At 41.4% G+C, this 18,494-nt stretch overlaps 1 protein-coding gene across 1 annotated transcript; it reads left to right on the plus strand.

The window, feature by feature from the left end:
* Nucleotides 1–4,468: 4,468 nt before the first annotated feature.
* LOC148730085 (uncharacterized) lies at nucleotides 4,469–11,808 on the plus strand. Its single transcript, XM_088760138.1, has one exon. It carries the CDS (start codon nucleotides 4,972–4,974, stop codon nucleotides 8,971–8,973), a length of 4,002 nt encoding a protein of 1,333 aa, XP_088616264.1. The 5' UTR covers nucleotides 4,469–4,971; the 3' UTR covers nucleotides 8,974–11,808.
* Nucleotides 11,809–18,494: the final 6,686 nt, after the last annotated feature.

The raw sequence follows: 18,494 nt of genomic DNA on the forward strand, positions 1-18,494 counted from the left end.
ACTGGCAAACCCATTTCATGAGAAGCTAATCTGGATTTGTTTGAAACAAGAATTAGTGGGATTTTTAACTTTTTTTGTCTCGCTCCAGCTCCTTTTTTGTACTTAGCATCACACGCGTTGTGTCCCTATTTCATCCCTACCCACCTACGCCCGTACATTGCTGCAAATTTCTCTTTTGTGTTTCAATAAATTTGTATAGCTGGTAATCATGTGAGTTAAAGCGATCTATTGTATGAACCATCTTCTCCTAATTACTTGACGTTGTGGAAATAGAAGCATCGTAGAGGACATCACGAGATGAACACGTCTCGCTGCTTTCAAAAATGGTTCTCCTTCGCGTTTCCGTCGATGATTTCAGAACTGAACCATTTTTCTTCTGTTCAGTAAAAATTAGGAGCTTGCCTCATAAGTTTTTGAAACTTCTTGGCCTCGGTACTTCTTGGCCTCGTTATGTTTCATGAATTCTCATAAAGTGTTAAGAAATTCATCGAAGGGAACGTTCGAACAATTTTGACAACTTACTAATAATAATGTGGTTGTCTTCCTGCTCGTCTGTTCGATCCGAACTGCAAATGATAAAGCCAACAGATTTGTTGCTTTCTTAAAACTCTTAAGCATATTGTTCTTTACCAGCTGACCATACTGACTTTTCCGAAAAAAAAAGTATTGGACAAAAGTTAAGTTCATACTGTTTTGCGTTGGACTTATTATGCTCACTGTTCTCAACTGACTGTCGGTTACCATGGAAGATTCCGTTTTTCGACGTTAGTATCGATAGTTCATACCGACGAGAGCATATTTTTCCGCTAATTTTTCAAAAAAAGCGGAAAAACTCATTATCACTTCATAACACTGTAGAAATAGGAAATCTTGACCCGAAATATAAACCTGGTGTCATTTCTTTCTAGGAATTTTGTTGTCCTCGATGGTTTTTCATTTCATCCATCGTATGTGCTGATCATCTGGTTGGATTTTGTAGTTTTTCTTTTGGTGGAGAGGTTAGTCAACTGTTTCTATGTTTAACAGCTAGAGTAGAGGGTGTTTTGATTGGTCCGAAGCTGATGTTTGCACGCACGAAGGGACTCGACTAGTACTTACTACCGGTGCAATCTGTGATTTGTTACAATTGACGTTACGCTACTTAATCACGAGATAAAAGTGCTCTGCTTCCTAAAAAGAATCGTGGTTTGTTAAGTGACGGTTTAAAAACTGAGTAGCCCGACAGGTTTTCTATGCTTTGAAAGAATGAAGTCTTCATGTGAGACTTGTGGTAATGAAACACTCTTTCCTTAAGTTCAGGGACACGAATGACGCGTGAGAAAACTTCAACGTTTGAGTTAAATTTTTAAGAATTGTTTGAAGGAATTTGTGTGTTGATAGTCGCAAGCCTTAACAGCCGACTGCGCCTCTCTTTGAAAACGAAAGCGCAACACGGAAGAACCACGTATCAAGAAATGGTCTATTGTTCCGGCTCAATTTCACACATTAAGTAGTAAACAATAGTCCTTTTGTTCTTTGTAGCGTTGAGGGACTTTGGCCGAAGCAACACGATAATGTTCGTGACTAATCGGAAAAAAAATTTTTGGCATCACAATTTAGCTATTTTGGAAGAGTAGGTAGCGCATGTTTGCACACGACAGGTAAATTGTCACCGGAGTACCCCAAAGGAAAATTAAACGCTGATTTAGCCGCTTCGGAATGATATGGCCAACACATATGATATGGCCAACACATCTACGAATTTTATGGTTTCATGATCCCTAAGTTAATTAATTTTGCTGATTTATTTGCTGCGTTCTCTGTGTCTCTCCTCCATAAGTAATCCTAAATATTCTTAAATTATCACGTCCTTAAATACCAACCCAAGCAAGAATGTTCCCTATTTCTGCATACTAGCTATTTTTATAAGAAGGTTGGTCTTCGAAATCACTTCCACCTAGAAAATATTTTCTTGGCCTCTCATAATTTTTAAAATGTTGCTTAATTTGTCAGTCGTGCCACAATATCACTCCATGAGCTTGCTTTGTGTCTTCGTCGTTTTCCTTCAATACACGGCGCTAAGGATGGGCCGATACAAATTTTCCGAATGGATACGATACCGTGTAAGAAATTGACGTTTTTCTCCGATATCAATACTGTGACATCATTGAGTCAAATGGTCATTCAGGTGGTTTGATTGGTAAAAATATAGAGCTATCTTGCACTGTTAAAGTTATGCAGCGTTCAGTGCTTTATACAAGTGTCAATGAGACAGTTAAAAGTTTAAAATTGGATGAACGACTCGATACTCAATGCTTAATGCCCGACCCCTTGCAATTCCCGACCGCTGGTAATTCGCTACAATCTGTTACTCGTGTGCAATGTTTACAACTCATAACATTTTTAAAGTAAGAAATCGTAACTCGAAATTTAAAACCCTGGGTCATTTCTTTCTAGGAATTTCTTTTCAAGCGTTCAACCTCGCTGACTTTTTATTTCAGCTGTGTTATATGCTGATCACCTGGTTGGATTTCGCGGTTTCACTTCTAGTGGATATTTAAGGTAAAATTTTTCTGTTTCTGTGCTTGTCAATTAGAGTGAAGGGCTTTTTAACCATTTAACTCCCATGAGTGACAAAGACAGAATTCTTCCCTACAATATCAATACGCTATCAGGCAGACACGTTACGGTTATTTAGGGGACTATTAGTTGATTCAATGACAAATTCTCCCTGCTAATGAGATTTTCGGAATGAAAGGATTAACTGATGTCTACACGGTTAAGAACAGCTTCTTCAATAGTTCTTATGCTGTACTGAAAATTCGCCCCAGGCCTCTTTTTCACTAAACTTTTCACGACTCTCGAACGACTGATTTGGACTCTAATGGAAAGGCTTTTGTGCTGAAGCAAAAGCAATTCTTTTAAGGATTTAGAAAGCAGTTTTCCTGGTATCGTTGAGAGAACTGCTTTGGGACACTACTTAATATCGGCGCCAGTATAAACAGGTCTACATTATACACTTAATGTATTGTCCCGAGGGAAACAATTAGCTTTGTTTCCCAGAGAGTCCTGATGTTTCCCTCGACTTCATCTCGGAAAACATCAAGACTCGAGGGAAAACAGAACTAACTAGTTTTCCAAGAGACGATACATTAAGTGCTTTGTTACATATTTAGACTTTCCCTTATAAAATCATATGACAAAAACATGCTGTTGTATTCGGCGCGCGAGTAACAACTGTGCATTTGTATCTCGGTCGGGAAACATTTGTGTTTGGTCAGAGGCACTTTGACCAAGAATCAACCAATCACAGTGCTCGTTTTGTTGAGTGAAAGTCTAGGTATATATTTGGCGTCTAAACATGACCTTAAAATGTGACGTTATCTTTTTGTGAGAGAAAGGTTTCTCGCCAGTATCGGTTATTATTTACTGTTTTTCAAGACAATTTCGCAAATTAGATATTAATGATCACGGTGTCGCTATAATCACTGTTGCGGAAACGGAAGAAACGAACGATGAACCATTGTGTTTTATGTGACGACTTCAATTTATCTTAAAAGCTTTTTTTTACCTTAGAATATTTTAAACTTTTGTTTGGATTTTTTTCAAATTTGAATTTGAACATTCTAGGAAATGAGAATCGTATTGGATTGACGTCAATTGAAGAATGCTGATGCATTAAATGAATCAGTCGTAATGAGTTTCCAGTAATTACTAAGCTAATACTGCGTCTAAATGAACACTGGGATTGGCCGAGCCAGCATCAGGTCGCTAAGGGGCATGTTGTTTCGCGCGGCCTCGATCTTTGTTGTTGTTGTGCGAGATGCAGAGCCAGAAGGGCTTCTTAAATTCTCTTTAAAATTGTGTTTGCAAAGCGTTCTTCTTTTCACGATGGGTCGGAGGAAACCTTTGATCTGTGTGGGATTGTGAAAATGATCATATCGTATCAAATTACAATTTACTTTATCCCCCAATAAAGCCTTGGTGGTGAATTTTCTACAGTCCCCCTTCCCTCCCCTCCCCCCTTTTATACTCCGTCGGAGGTGATAGAGTATAAAGGGTGAGCACAAACTTACCAGTTAACAAATGCATACTACCATTTTCAGTTGAGTGAGAAGCGACGAAAGTTTGGCAAGCAAGTTTTGAGGTTAAAATCTTGTCTTTGTTTTTGTTGTTTTTGAAATGTCGTTTGACTTCTTTTGCCGACCTTCCAAGAGAGTCTCAGTGGGGCGGGGGAGGGGGGCTTCACGTTAACGGCTGACGTTTAAAAATAAACCATTTTAACGGTTGACGGTTAATTTTTTGGGATGCCGTTTATAAAACGAACTAAACGCGCATAATTGGCCGTAATTTTTCATAATGAAGTGTTTGTAAAGAACTGTTAATTTGTAACACCTATTGTTTTACGACACCGGAAGTCAGTTCGGTCGCTGACCAGGAGTGAAAAAGACTTGAAAAAGAAGACTTGAAAAAGAGTGAAAAAGACTTCGGTCGCTGACCAGGAGTGAAAAGACTTGCATAAATGTATTTTTGTGATATATCAAAACTTTTATCTATAAACAACATAAATTTAGCTCAATTAAGGCAATCGTTTAGTTCTTAATAAAGGATATCTAAGATATTTAACGGCTAACATTGGCTTGCTTATCTGACGGTTGACGATAAAAATATTGAATTTTTGACGGTTGACGGTTAATATTGTGGCCATTTGACGGTTGACAGTTAACCCCATTGAGACTCTCTTCCAAGTTTGACAGTTGGCGACGCACAGCTCTTGAGATTTGGTTACCAAACGAAGAAATTTGCCCCACACAACTTTACTGTCAAATCCCCGTCCCCAAACTTTGTCCGTGTCTCACTCAACTTATAATCGTAGTAAATGTTTCGACAAGTTTAAAAGTTCTTAGTCCTTCAGTAGAAAAGATAAACAAACTGTTACAATTAACTGACTTAACTAATGGAGAGATTGCTTTTCAAAGGGTCTGATTGAATATGGCCGCTCCAATGGAATATACTGCAGAGCAATTGAATTACTACAGGATCTGTTACATTGTCACTGATGTACTAGCTGAAGGCCTTCGAACAATCTTCAAACAAGAATGGGACAATCGCTACAAGGTAACTCTGGGAGAGTGGAAGGACCAGCCGAAACATGGAATGGACTTTTGGAACGGTGAGTCCCCACGAAACAGAAGTAGAAACGCCCGTCTCTTGACAACTATGACCAATGGTGACAGAGCGGAATGGGATTGTACCATGCTGTTTTATGCCATTCTTAGGTCCGATTCCATCTGCAGTCTCCATCCAGCTGTTCGGTCTAATGTGGATGTTCTCAGAAATTTTCGCAATGAAGAATTTGCGCACATGCCACGAGGCCACCTTTCCAGCAAAGATTTTCAAATCGCGATTTCAAAGGTAACTACTGCATTTCTGTCGCTCGGTCTTTCCATTCAACAAATCCTTGAAGTCCAAAAACAGACAAGTTTCCCAACGGAAGAGTTGAGAAATGTTCTGAAGAAAGTTAACGACCTTCAACGGGAGCTTCAAAATAAAGAGACAAAAATTCAAGAACAAAAAAAAGAACTTGTTGAAAAAGAAACAAGACTTGAAGAAAAAGACAAGGAACTTGAAAAAACAGAGAATCAGCGGCAGACGCTTGAAGAACAGCTGCAAACCAAATTCCCCCTATTTTGCATTCTCCCCCCTGAACCTGCACATGACGTCTCCCCTCGCGAATCTGATGTTGGTAAAATCATACAACATCTCAAAGCACTCAAAAGCTCCAACAATCACAGCTTAACCACCTTGTACTTATCAGGAAACCCTGGTAGTGGAAAATCTCAGCTGGCTCGACTAGTAGCCAAGCAATTTTTCGACGAAAGCAAAGAAACTCCCTCCGAGATTTCATTTGTTATGACGCTTAATGCAGAAAATTCAGAGACACTTTTGGAATCGTATGTCTCTTTCGCTCGAAACTGTAAATGTCCGGATTACTCAGTTACAGACACTTATAATTCCAAAGATCTGAACACAGAAAAGAAAATTGCAAGTCTCAAGACCCTGATAAGCGCAAAAATTGGGCTTTACACTTCGTGGTTACTAGTAGTTGACAATGTCACTAATCTGTCCCAGGTATATACTTATTTGACAGATTTAGCAAACCAGCAATGGATGAGGGGCCAGTTATTGATAACAACGCAAGACACCGCGTCTATTCCTTTGACAAGTTCTTCCATTCAGCAAATATCAGTAAGTGAAGGGATGCTTCCTGACGATGCCAGCTCTTTGTTAAGGCTCCTTTCTGGTGTCACTGATGATAAGATGGAAAAAGAAATTGCACGGTATCTGGACTACCTGCCACTTGCTTTGGCCGGCGCCGCCGTCTATGTAAGACAAGTTCGGGAAGGTAAAATAGCTCCAAACTTCGGCTGGACGGACTATCTAAAAAAACTTGAAAAAGGACAGCGACGCACAACTGAGAACATTCTAGCCGAGACAAACCCAAGTTACCCAAAAACAATGACCACAGCAATAACACTCGCCTTGGAAAAGGAAATTAGTTCCGACAGAGTTATAAAGCACTTGTTCACTTTTCTCTCTCTTTGTGCGCCACAACCAATATTAAAAGATATTGCTGTCGAGTACATTATGGAAATGGAAAAGGAATATGAAGATAAAGATGCAATTGGCGTAAAGATAAAGCGATGCCCATTGTTATTGTTTGACGAAGAGGAGAGCGGTGTGTACATTCGAGTGCATGGAGTCGTCCATTACGTTGCTAATTCAGTAACAAAGAAATGTAGAAAGGATGAGAAAATCAAATCCATACTGGGAGCTGCTTTATCCCTCTCCAGATTTAAGGATCAAGATTCTCTAGTCATTGGCACGAAAATTGTCCCTCATTTGGCAAAAGTGATTACAGACGCCAACCCCTTCTTTTCTAAAGAAGGAATATCGCAAGTCGCTCAAATTGGTGGATCGACTTTGCAGGACTACTCTAACGTCTTTAGAACTCTCGGAAGTATGTGCAGCGACCACTCTCAATATCCAGCTGCAAGAAGCTACTTTAGAGCAGTCCTATATATCGCCGAGTTAAGAAACCCAAGTAATGAATTACAAAAAACAGATATTTATAATAGGCTGGGCCGTGTCCACGAGCAACTGGGTGACCTAAAGCAGGCAAAAGACTTTCACGAGCGAGCCCTAAATACTCGGCTGAAAAAGCTCGGACCAAAGCATGTTGATGTCGCAACGTCTCATGCTTACCTGGGCCTTGTCCACCAGCAACTGGGTGACCTAAAGCAGGCAAAAGACTGTCACGAGCGAGCGCTGGATGTTTGGCTGAAAAAGCTCGGACCTGAGCATGTTTATGTCGCAACGTCTTACAATAACCTGGGCACTGTCCACCGACAGGTGGGTGACCTAAAGCAGGCAAAAGACTGTCACGAGCGAGCGCTGGATGTTCGGCTGAAAAAGCTCGGACCTGAGCATGTTGATGTCGCAACGTCTTACAATAACCTGGGCCGTGTCCACGAGCAACTGGGTGACCTAAAGCAGGCAAAAGACTTTCACAAGCGAGCCCTGGATGTTCGGCTGAAAAAGCTCGGACCTGAGCATGTTGATGTCGCAGGGTGTTACAATAACCTGGGCCAAGTCCACGGGCAACTGAGTGACCTAAAGCAGGCAAAAGACTGTCACGAGCGAGCGCTGGATGTTTGGCTGAGAAAGCTCGGACCTGAGCATGTTTATGTTGCAACGTCTTACAATAACCTGGGCACTGTCCACCGGCAGCTGGGTGACCTAAAGCAGGCAAAAGACTGTCACGAGCGAGCGCTGGATGTTCTGCTGAAAAAGCTCGGACCTGAGCATGTTGATGTCGCAACGTCTTACAATAGCCTGGGCCGTGTCCACGAGCAACTGGGTGACCTAAAGCAGGCAAAAGACTTTCAGAAGCGAGCCCTGGATGTTCGGCTGAAAAAGCTCGGACCTGAGCATGTTGATGTCGCAACGTCTTACAATAGCCTGGGCCTAGTCCACAAGCAGCTGGGTGACCTAAAGCAGGCAAAAGACTGTCACGAGCGAGCGCTGGATGTTTGGCTGAAAAAGCTCGGACCTGAGCATGTTTATGTCGCAACGTCTTACAATAACCTGGGCACTGTCCACCGACAGGTGGGTGACCTAAAGCAGGCAAAAGACTGTCACGAGCGAGCGCTGGATGTACGGCTGAAAAAGCTCGGACCTGAGCATGTTGATGTCGCAACGTCTTACAATAACCTGGGCCGTGTCCACGAGCAACTGGGTGACCTAAAGCAGGCAAAAGACTGTCACGAGCGAGCGCTGGATGTACGGCTGAAAAAGCTCGGACCTGAGCATGTTGATGTCGCAACGTCTTACAATAACCTGGGCCGTGTCCACGAGCAACTGGGTGACCTAAAGCAGGCAAAAGACTTTCAGAAGCGAGCCCTGGATGTTCGGCTGAAAAAGCTCGGACCTGAGCATGTTGATGTCGCAACATCTTACAATAACCTGGGCCTAGTCCACGAGCAGCTGGGTGACCTAAAGCAGGCAAAAGACTGTCACGCGCGAGCGCTGGATGTTTGGCTGAAAAAGCTCGGACCTGAGCATGTTTATGTCGCAACGTGTTACAATAACCTGGGCCGTGTCCACGAGCAACTGGGTGACCTAAAGCAGGCAAAAGACTTTCACAAGCGAGCCCTGGATGTTCGGCTGAAAAAGCTCGGACCTGAGCATGTTGATGTCGCAACGTCTTACAATAACCTGGGCCTAGTCCACAAGCAGCTGGGTGACCTAAAGCAGGCGAAAGACTGTCACGAGCAAGCGCTGGATGTTTGGCTGAAAAAGCTCGGACCTGAGCATGTTTATGTCGCAACGTCTTACAATAACCTGGGCCTTGTCCACGAGCAACTGGGTGACCTAAAGCAGGCAAAAGATTTTCACAAGCGAGCCCTGGATGTTCGGCTGAAAAAGCTCTGACCTGAGCATGTTGATGTCGCAACGTCTTACAATAACCTGGGCCTAGTCCACAAGCAACTGGGTGACCTAAAGCAGGCAAAAGACTGTCACGAGCGAGCGCTGGATGTTTGGCTGAAAAAGCTCGGACCTGAGCATGTTTATGTCGCAACGTCTTACAATAACCTGGGCACTGTCCACCGACAGGTGGGTGACCTAAAGCAGGCAAAAGACTGTCACGAGCGAGCGCTGGATGTACGGCTGAAAAAGCTCGGACCTGAGCATGTTGATGTCGCAACGTCTTACAATAACCTGGGCCGTGTCCACGAGCAACTGGGTGACCTAAAGCAGGCAAAAGACTTTCAGAAGCGAGCCCTGGATGTTCGGCTGAAAAAGCTCGGTCCTGAGCATGTTGATGTCGCAACGTCTTACAATAACCTGGGCCTAGTCCACGAGCAGCTGGGTGACCTAAAGCAGGCAAAAGACTGTCACGAGCGAGCGCTGGATGTTTGGCTGAAAAAGCTCGGACCTGAGCATGTTTATGTCGCAACGTCTTACAATAACCTGGGCCTAGTCCACGAGCAGCTGGGTGACCTAAAGCAGGCAAAAGACTTTCACGAGCGAGCGCTGAATGTTAAGCTGAAAAAGCTCGGACCTGAGCATGTTGATGTCGCAACGTCTTACAATAACCTGGGCACTGTCCACCGGCAGCTGGATGACCTAAAGCAAGCAAAAGACTGTCACGAGCGAGTGCTGGATGTTCGGCTGAAAAAGCTCGGACCTGAGCATGTTGATGTCGCAACGTCTTACAATAGCCTGGGCCTAGTCCACGAGCAGCTGGGTGACCTAAAGCAGGCAAAAGACTTTCACGAGCGAGCGCTGAATGTTAAGCTGAAAAAGCTCGGACCTGAGCATGTTTCTGTCGCAACGTGTTACAATAACCTGGGCCTAGTCCACGAGCAGCTGGGTGACCTAAAGCAGGGAAAATACTTTCACGAGCGAGCCCTGGATGTTCGGCTGAAAAAGCTCGGACCTGAGCATGTTTATGTCGCAACGTCTTATAGTAACCTGGGCCGTGTCCACGAGCAACTGGGTGACCTAAAGCAGGAAAAAGACTGTCACGAGCGAGCGCTGGATGTTTGGCTGAAAAAGCTCGGACCTGAGCATGTTTATGTCGCAGAGTCTTACAATAACCTGGGCATTGTCCACCGGCAGCTGGGTGACCTAGAGCAAGCAAAAGACTGTCACGAGCGAGCACTGGATATTCGCCTTAAAATATTTGCTCCGGAACACGTCAAGGTGGCAGATACTTACAAAAGCCTGGGCGCTCTGCACAATTATCTCGGTCTCAGCCAAGAAGCAAAAGGGTGTTACGGTCGTGCATTGTCGATTGATGTCAAGAACTTTGGCCCTGAAGATAATGAAATGAGATTTGTTCAGAATGCACTTGCTCAGCTACGTACAGCAGAACTGAATATTGGTAACACATAAAGTTCAATAATCATAAATTCGTAATTCTTTAAAGCGTTAGGCTCGTTACTCGTAGATCAGCGAAGATCAAATCGGAATTGAGAGTTCAAACAAAGATATCAAGACTTCAGTTTACAGCATACTTATACAGATTAAGTCAAGCAACATCTAATTGTGGTGCATTGTAATGTAGAAAATTTAAGAAACCACAGACAATTTCCCTGTAAGCCAGACTTCTAGCGATCAACATTACAAGTTAAAGAGCCAATTAGAGTGCAGTCAGTTGCGTTTGACACGTGCCGCAACCGATCTGTAAAAGGCAGAGCTAAAAAAACCCATTCAAATCTCAAGAACTTTTGAGGCTCACTCTTGAAACCATAGCAACGTTAGACTAAAAATGGCAGAATATTTAAAAAATTGAAACGCGCTGTGGTTTTCCTCCTACATCACGACGCTAGTAGAGAAATTACGCTTTAAACTTTTACCTCAAATGTCTCTCAAAACGGGCACAAAATATCGTTTGCACACCATAGTTTCTCCCTTGCTGATATTAACCGGTCTATCATCGAAGTTCGATCGTCAAAATGCATTTGGAGTAAGTTCGGCTACGTTGATCTCGACACGTCAGCTGGGCGGTCCCCAGCGATAGTTTTATCATATTTTGCTTTAAAAGAAGTGGTTTTGAAGTATCAAGGATTAATCCTTTCAATTTTTTTTAAAAATTGCGCCACATCAATTATTATTAAAAACCGGATCGTTGAATAATGCAATTCAAGACTTTTTATGGACTTAACCATTATGATATATGAGCCAATATACCATAATCTACAAATATGATAAGCGTACGCGTCGGCTTAAAATTAAAAGGGAGCTCAAAAGAAGAGAAGACAAGATTTGTCTAATATCGTGGGGGTGTTTTTAATAAAAAAATAATTATTCCACTCGCGCTTGTTGGATATGAGATGATTATAGCTAACTCGGCACTACGCGCCTCATTGGCTATCTATCATCTCATCTAACAAGCGCGGGTGGAATAATTGTTAAATACATACTGTTGCTATGGATTTATAGGTGTCTATGTGACATGCGCAGATGTTATTCAACTTTGTCTATGTAATATACAATTAGACCCTGTCACTGGCTGTCAGGATTTTAAAATATCGTCTGTGACTTTATTTTAATGAACGTTGGACTTTTCTCGGAGTATGGTTCCTCTAGAACCTATTAAGTTTAATTTCTAGTTTTGACATCGAAGTAATTCTTTAAAATTTGAAAATTGTTCATAGTTTAAATCATCACAACCATAGTAACTTTTGACGTGCTGTACGTATTGTAATCTTTAACTAAGTAGGCTAAATATTAAAGGAGTTAAGTAATGGCACTTCTGTAGTCGATGGTGTTGTGTTTTGGTCGTTGAAAAGATTGGTTGTTAGAACAATAGATAAAACCTATGGTTCCGTTTGGCAAAAACCGCGCGAATGCACCGAATCCGCATGGCTCTAATCATACTCCATTTATCAGTCATTTTCGCGGTGTGAACACGAGCTTGTTGATACACAAACCTAAAAGAATCCGGGACAATCTCACTCCTACAGAACGATAAGCCATACGCTCACTTAAGGAACGTAAAGACATAATTATAAAACCCGCCGACAAAGGTTCTGGTATTGTTGTTATGGACACAATCTGGTACATCTATGAATGCAACAGACAACATTCTGACACTATATTGTCTAAACGCTTGACAAACGACATCACTGCTGATATACAAAAACGTGTTACCTTTTATGTTAACAGGATGCATAACGACCAACTCATCAACGAAACAACAAAACAATACCTCTTGCAGACTGACGTAAGACAAGGACGATTTTACATCTTACCCAAAATACACAAACCCGGTAATCCAGGACGCCCTATTGTCTCATCCAATAGCCACCCCACTGCACGGATATCCCAGTTTGTTGACCACTACCTCCAACCACTCGTTCACAAACTACCATCTTATATCAAAGACACCAATGACTTCCTCAACAAACTGTTTTACATTGGTAATTTTCCCCCTAATTCTTTACTAGTTACACTTGATGTTTCATCCCTCTACACCAATATCCCACATAACGAAGGTATTAATGCTTGTGACCATTTTCTGTGTACCTCCTCCAATACCCCTATTCCTACCGTCACACTTTGTGACCTCATTCGTATGGTTCTTACCATGAACAATTTTACTTTTAATGATGCTCATTACCTCCAAGTTCACGGCACAGCCATGGGTACCAAAATGGCCCTTCTTTCGCTAACCTTTCTTTCTTGGTCTTTTCGAACCTAACGCTTTGAAAAATGCCCCATGTAAACCCCACACTTGGTTTAGATACTTCGACGATATCTTTATGGTCTGGACCGAAGGTTTAGATAACCTAAAAATTTTCGTCGATAATCTTAACAATATCCACCCCACCATCAAATTCACCAGCTCACACTTTTCCACTAATGTGGCTTTCCTTGACGTAAGTGTCTCTTTAACCACCGACGGTAATATCTCCACTGACCTCTACACCAAACCCACAGACAAACATATGTATCTATTGCACTCTTCTTGCCATCCATTACATACCAAAAAAGCCATTCCGTTCAGTCTAGCACTCCGCCTACGACGTATCTGTTCTACAGATAAAGCTTTTGAGACTCGCGCCGCTCAACTTACCTCATACCTTCTCAAACGAGGTTAAAGCAATAAATTCGTCACCAAACAAATACAACGCGCCGCTGACATCTCCCGCACACTCACCTTACAAACTAAAGACGTAAAAAAACCTAACCGTATTCCATTTATAACTACTTTTAATCCGTCGCTTCCTCGCATCTCCAACATCATCAAAAAACACTGGCATCTACTGCAGTCTTCTAACCGCTGCAAAAAAGCTTTCCCTCAGCTGCCAGTTCTCGCCTTCAGACGCTCCCCCAACCTTCGCGACACATTAGTAACAGCCAAACTCCCCTCTAATTCCATCCTCAACTCCCCCCCAGCTCTTTCCGTTGTGGTAGAAACTGCGCTACTTGCCCCTACATCTCTGACGGTCTTACTAACTATACCCTTTTTTCTACCGGCGAAACACGTCCCATTAAATCTCACTGGACCTGTGACACTAAAAATCTTATCTACTTAATTCAGTGTAACCGCTGTAACTTACAATACATAGGAGAAACTAAACGACGTTTAAAAGACCGTTTTAATAACACCGCCGTACCATTGATAAACCTAACTCTAAATCTAAACCTACTACAGCGGCAGAACACTTCATTTCCTCTCCTAACCACTTTGCTCACGACATGGAGCTAATCGCCATCGAAAAAGTGTTTTCCAAGAGAGACTCGATACGAAAGGCCAGGGAAGCTATTTTAATTTCAAGAGGCAACACTATTTATCCAGATGGCCTTAACGCTCGCGAAGAAATGTATTAGTTTCTAGTTATTTATCCAATTTACCTTACTTCATTTCTATTTTTGCTAACTATTTCTATTTTTATTGTTATCTCATTGTCAATCAAATTAGTTTTACATATTTCCGCTGTTACATCATACAGCTATCTATGAAGCATCACCTCAATTCTCTGTTAATTCCCACTCCACATGAAGAAGGCTGGTTTGGCCAGCCGAAATATAGTGCTCCGTCTTAAAATTTACTTATCTACGTTGTATCGGTCTTGCCTCTATATTTATATTTCATACAAAATGAAGCACCAGTGTGGGCCAGTTTACGTAAGGAGCACAGAATTCGAATGTGTGAAATCCTCGCTACGCCACTACTTGCCAACCTAAAAAGCCCTTGTTTCCATAAGCATCAAAAAAGCTCTTTGTTATATTCGATGCCCAATCAACCAAGATAATGGTTTGAGAATTTGTGTAATGCTCTACAAAGCAAATCTGCTTTTGTTTGAGGTGAACAGAGCCTGGCACTATGGGAGGTCGGTTAGAGCTCGAAAGACGATTGTCGCGTGTGGTTCGCAGCATCCTCCTGCGCGCATGTCTGGTGTTTGCCTCCACTGGCCTGAAAATGCCACTTCTCCTTCGCAGCCGTTCTTTAGCTAACAGCTCCTTCGTAACGAACAGTATTCCTTTCCCTTTGTTTGAGGGTATAGATCCTTACAGATTGCGCTAGTAAAAGTGGAACATTATTATTATTTTTTTAATTTTTTCTTTGTTTAAGTTCCTTTGTTTACTGGAAAGTCTGAAATTAAGTGGAGTGCTGGTGCTATTAATCATATTAAAACCGTGTCTTGTGAAATTCACATCATGCTCAACAAGATATTATGCCAGTCAACACTAAGTTTGAGTTAGATTCTGGGCGCTTTTTTTTCAGGTGAACATTGCACTTATCGCATTTCTGGTTTTCTTGCTTTTGGAAAAAGGTCTTCAGATTTCTACTCTCTTACTCAAAAGTTTTTCAAGAAGTCATCTTTGTCTTTACTCTCATTTTTGCCTTCCTTTTTGAATCCTGTCATTTTGTCTTTTTCCCTATAACATATGAGTAACTCTTCCTAGACACAACTACAGTTCACTGCAGCAAAAAGTATCATTAGCAAAAATAACACCTACTCTTGTCGCAATGTCATTTAGATGACAAACAGTGAGGTGACGGAATGATTGATTTGCATTGCAAATATGTTTTCACTCGATGAAGTAATAATTGTCTTTGTTCTGCCAGGAACCTCGAACATAGAGCTCCGAGCTTCGATTACCTATTTGGCTTAAAATTACGACTTTTTGGTACGACAAATAGTTTCATAACATGTGTCAGGTAATTCTAAAGCCGGACAGCTGGCGACCGGACAGCAACCACATACCAACTGAGTAGGACGTGAAGTAACAGAAGGTCATGTCTTTCAAGAGCTCAAGTAAGTTATCTAGTTTCATTCTCCTACACTCAATAATTCTGTTACCAAAAATTTAGAGCCCTTCACTGGAGCCTCGGCTAAATATTAAAAGATATAATGCATCGATGGGCCTGTCTCGTCTATGATTCATTTCTTCTAATTTATCGGTGAAACAGACAGTGTGCGGAAACTTGTCACGGGTATAATTTATGTGAACACTGAATGAAATTGAAAGCTGCAATATTTCATAAGTCTAATTCACTACGTTTCGCATGCACAAGTTTTTGTCCGAAAGGAAATTCAATACTAATTAGGGCAATTTGAAAATAATGGTAATCTAGCGACACCTAATCACCACAAAGATTCCATAACTGAACCCTTTCATGCATCAGCTTTGTCGGGAAAAATATCGATCTCCCGCACATGAAAACGTTATTCCTCAGCGAATGATATCAGCAAACCTTTAAAACTTCAGTTTCTAAGGGACCACTCATTAGTTATCTAACATTATTTACTCTAATAATCGCACCTTGCCATCTTCTCGCACTTTGAGCCTAGGTTTAATTTTCTCCTCTTTTCCCTTGTACGGCAGCTGCGCATTGGCAAAGGAACTGCTTTAGCCTTATAATAGAGCATCAAAAACTTCAATATAGAATTAAAAAAAATACTGGAAATTGACCGCCCACTAGTGGGGGTATCGTTAGAATAAAAAAAGGCGTGGGGAGGAGGGGAGAGAAATTGTTTTAAAGTGACACAACCAAAATACTCCGAACCCCTTCCCTTTTGATAAATAATGATCGATCCCTGAACAAGGATTATGATCTAATTTACTTTAACAATCGCACTTTGCTGTCTTCTCACACTTTTATAAACCCATGTTCGGAAGAGTTCCATATAACCCCGTCATTAATTATGCATTCCATTTCATAAAGACTAAATATAAAGGTTTCTTTGCAACACTCTATGCATAATTAATGTATGGGGTTCTATGGAACTCTTACCCCCATGTTCAATTTCCTACTATTTTTCCTTGTACGGCGGCCCTGCTTTGGCAAGGGAACTGTTTTAGCTTTCTAACACTGAGTCAGAAGCTTTCATTTAGAATTCAAAGGACTGAAATACAATAAATACGGCTGTCTGCATTTTTCATATCATTTATGGACCATACCAGTTTTCTTAACTCCTAGCAAGATGTTAAACCATACTTTTTTAGATCTCTTATTCAGGAACCAGAGTCATTAGTTATAGACTGAAGGGGGAGGGGGTGGAGGATTATGGGCGATCATTAGGTTTGTATGGAGAACATAGAGGGAACTAGTCGTCGCCGACTGAGTATAAAGGGGGAGAACTATAGCAAATGACTGCCTGCCAATTATTTTTCATTGATTTTTTTTTTGGGGGGCGGGGGTCATAAGAATGTTACAAAGGATTACCGGGGATCAGATAATTGTAATTATGACAGTCAAGATTCTCTGACCCCTCCTCCCCCTCAGGCGATAAATAATGGCCGGTCCCTGATTTCATTCCTCTGAAACCTGCTCTGAGATTTTTTGTGAAACTTTAGTTTTTGTTTGTTTATCTTATAGGAGCGAAAATTTGAAAATAAAAAAGAGGAAAGTTTTTTGAAGTAAAGAAAGAGGTGAAATTTTGAAATAAAAAAAGGGGGGGGGGGTCCTGGGGCTCGTTTAGGAACTGTAGTACTTATATAATTCCTATAATATCATAACAATTAAATTTACGAGTACTGGCTAAATTTGCGTTTCCGAAAATTGTTCCTTTTCCTTCGCCGAGAATTGGAGTTTAAATTTATTTCAGGGGAAGAATGACATTGCTCAATTCCGAGAAAGAGAAAAAAGGCAATAGTTTACCGTGCTGAAAAAACCACAATTGTTGATGTGCGTGTGCTATTTATGTGAAGGATATTCCATGCAATATTATGGCATTTGTTTCAAACAGTTTTTCTCGAAGAAAGAGACTCCCACAGAGGTACAAGGTAGATGAACGAAAGGAAAAAAAACAGTTGATTTTGTACCGTTATGCTCCATTTTTGACCAAACCCTCCCTTTCCTATAGCTATCCTGACTCATCTACAGGAACATCTTGGAAATTACTACTTCTGGAAGAGGAAATGGATTTGAGTCATACCCAAAGAACATTGGAATAATTTTCAAAGGTCTTTTAGTCCAAATCGAGGATCTGGTGATAAAAACCCGTATATCTCTCCACTTCCCTCCGATCCCCCATAATCCCCATATATCCCCTTTCCCCCTTCCCCTCCTGATCTCCCCTCCCCGAACGAATCTGCATCGTTCTTTCCTTCAGTGTTATATTTACGCTGTTGTAATTTCCTTCGTGTTTATCGCCCACCAGACGATCAAGAAAGAAGAGACATCGTACGTTATGGACTATGAACAAGCTTATAAAATCAAGTTAATAGAGAAAGATGCTTTAACGCAGGTTAGTTTATGATTTTATGGCGTGTCCAGGTTATTGTGCAGCTTAAACATCTTGCGGGAATTATCTTGTGTGAGTGGCCTTTTTACTTCTCGTTTCCTTCTTTGTTTTGTGTGCTGGTTTTTTTTCTCGTGATTTGTTTGTTTATTTGTTTGTTTGTTTCTTCTTTATTTTAAATAAGGGGTTTTTATTTTCAAGGAAATCATTATTTTAAATCGATTTTCTGCTTAATCAGTCGAACATAAACGAGAAACAAAACGCCATATGAGTAAATTTAAATTTCAAACTTACCAAATTATGCAGAGACATAGTTAGTAGTCCCCTCTACTAACTATGGCAGAGGGGAGCAACTCAGTCAAAGTAAATCAATCAACAAGGGATATTTAGAATATGTCAAAATTCGAGTAATGAGATACGACACTTGACCGGCATCCAAAGTTGCTCGTTTGATTGAGGAACCGGTCATTATTTATCCTTTGGCTAGGTGGGTCGGTGAATTTTGGTTATGTCACCATGTAAACTACCTAATTCCCCTCCCCCCCTGGGGATCCTTTGTATTCAGATGATCCCCCATAATTGGCAATCAATTCTCTATAGTCCCCCTTTAATCTCTGTTAGTGACAACTGTTTGCCATGGCAACCAGAAGAGTAGTCCTTACACTCCCTCTTTTCGATCTAATCAGTCCATCAGTTGATTGGCCTTTTTGTAGACTGTGTCATACGTTTGGTGACTAGTACTAGTTT

Source organism: Stylophora pistillata, chromosome 5 (assembly GCF_964205215.1).
Source record: "Stylophora pistillata chromosome 5, jaStyPist1.2, whole genome shotgun sequence".
NCBI classification, from domain to species: domain Eukaryota; kingdom Metazoa; phylum Cnidaria; class Anthozoa; order Scleractinia; family Pocilloporidae; genus Stylophora; species Stylophora pistillata.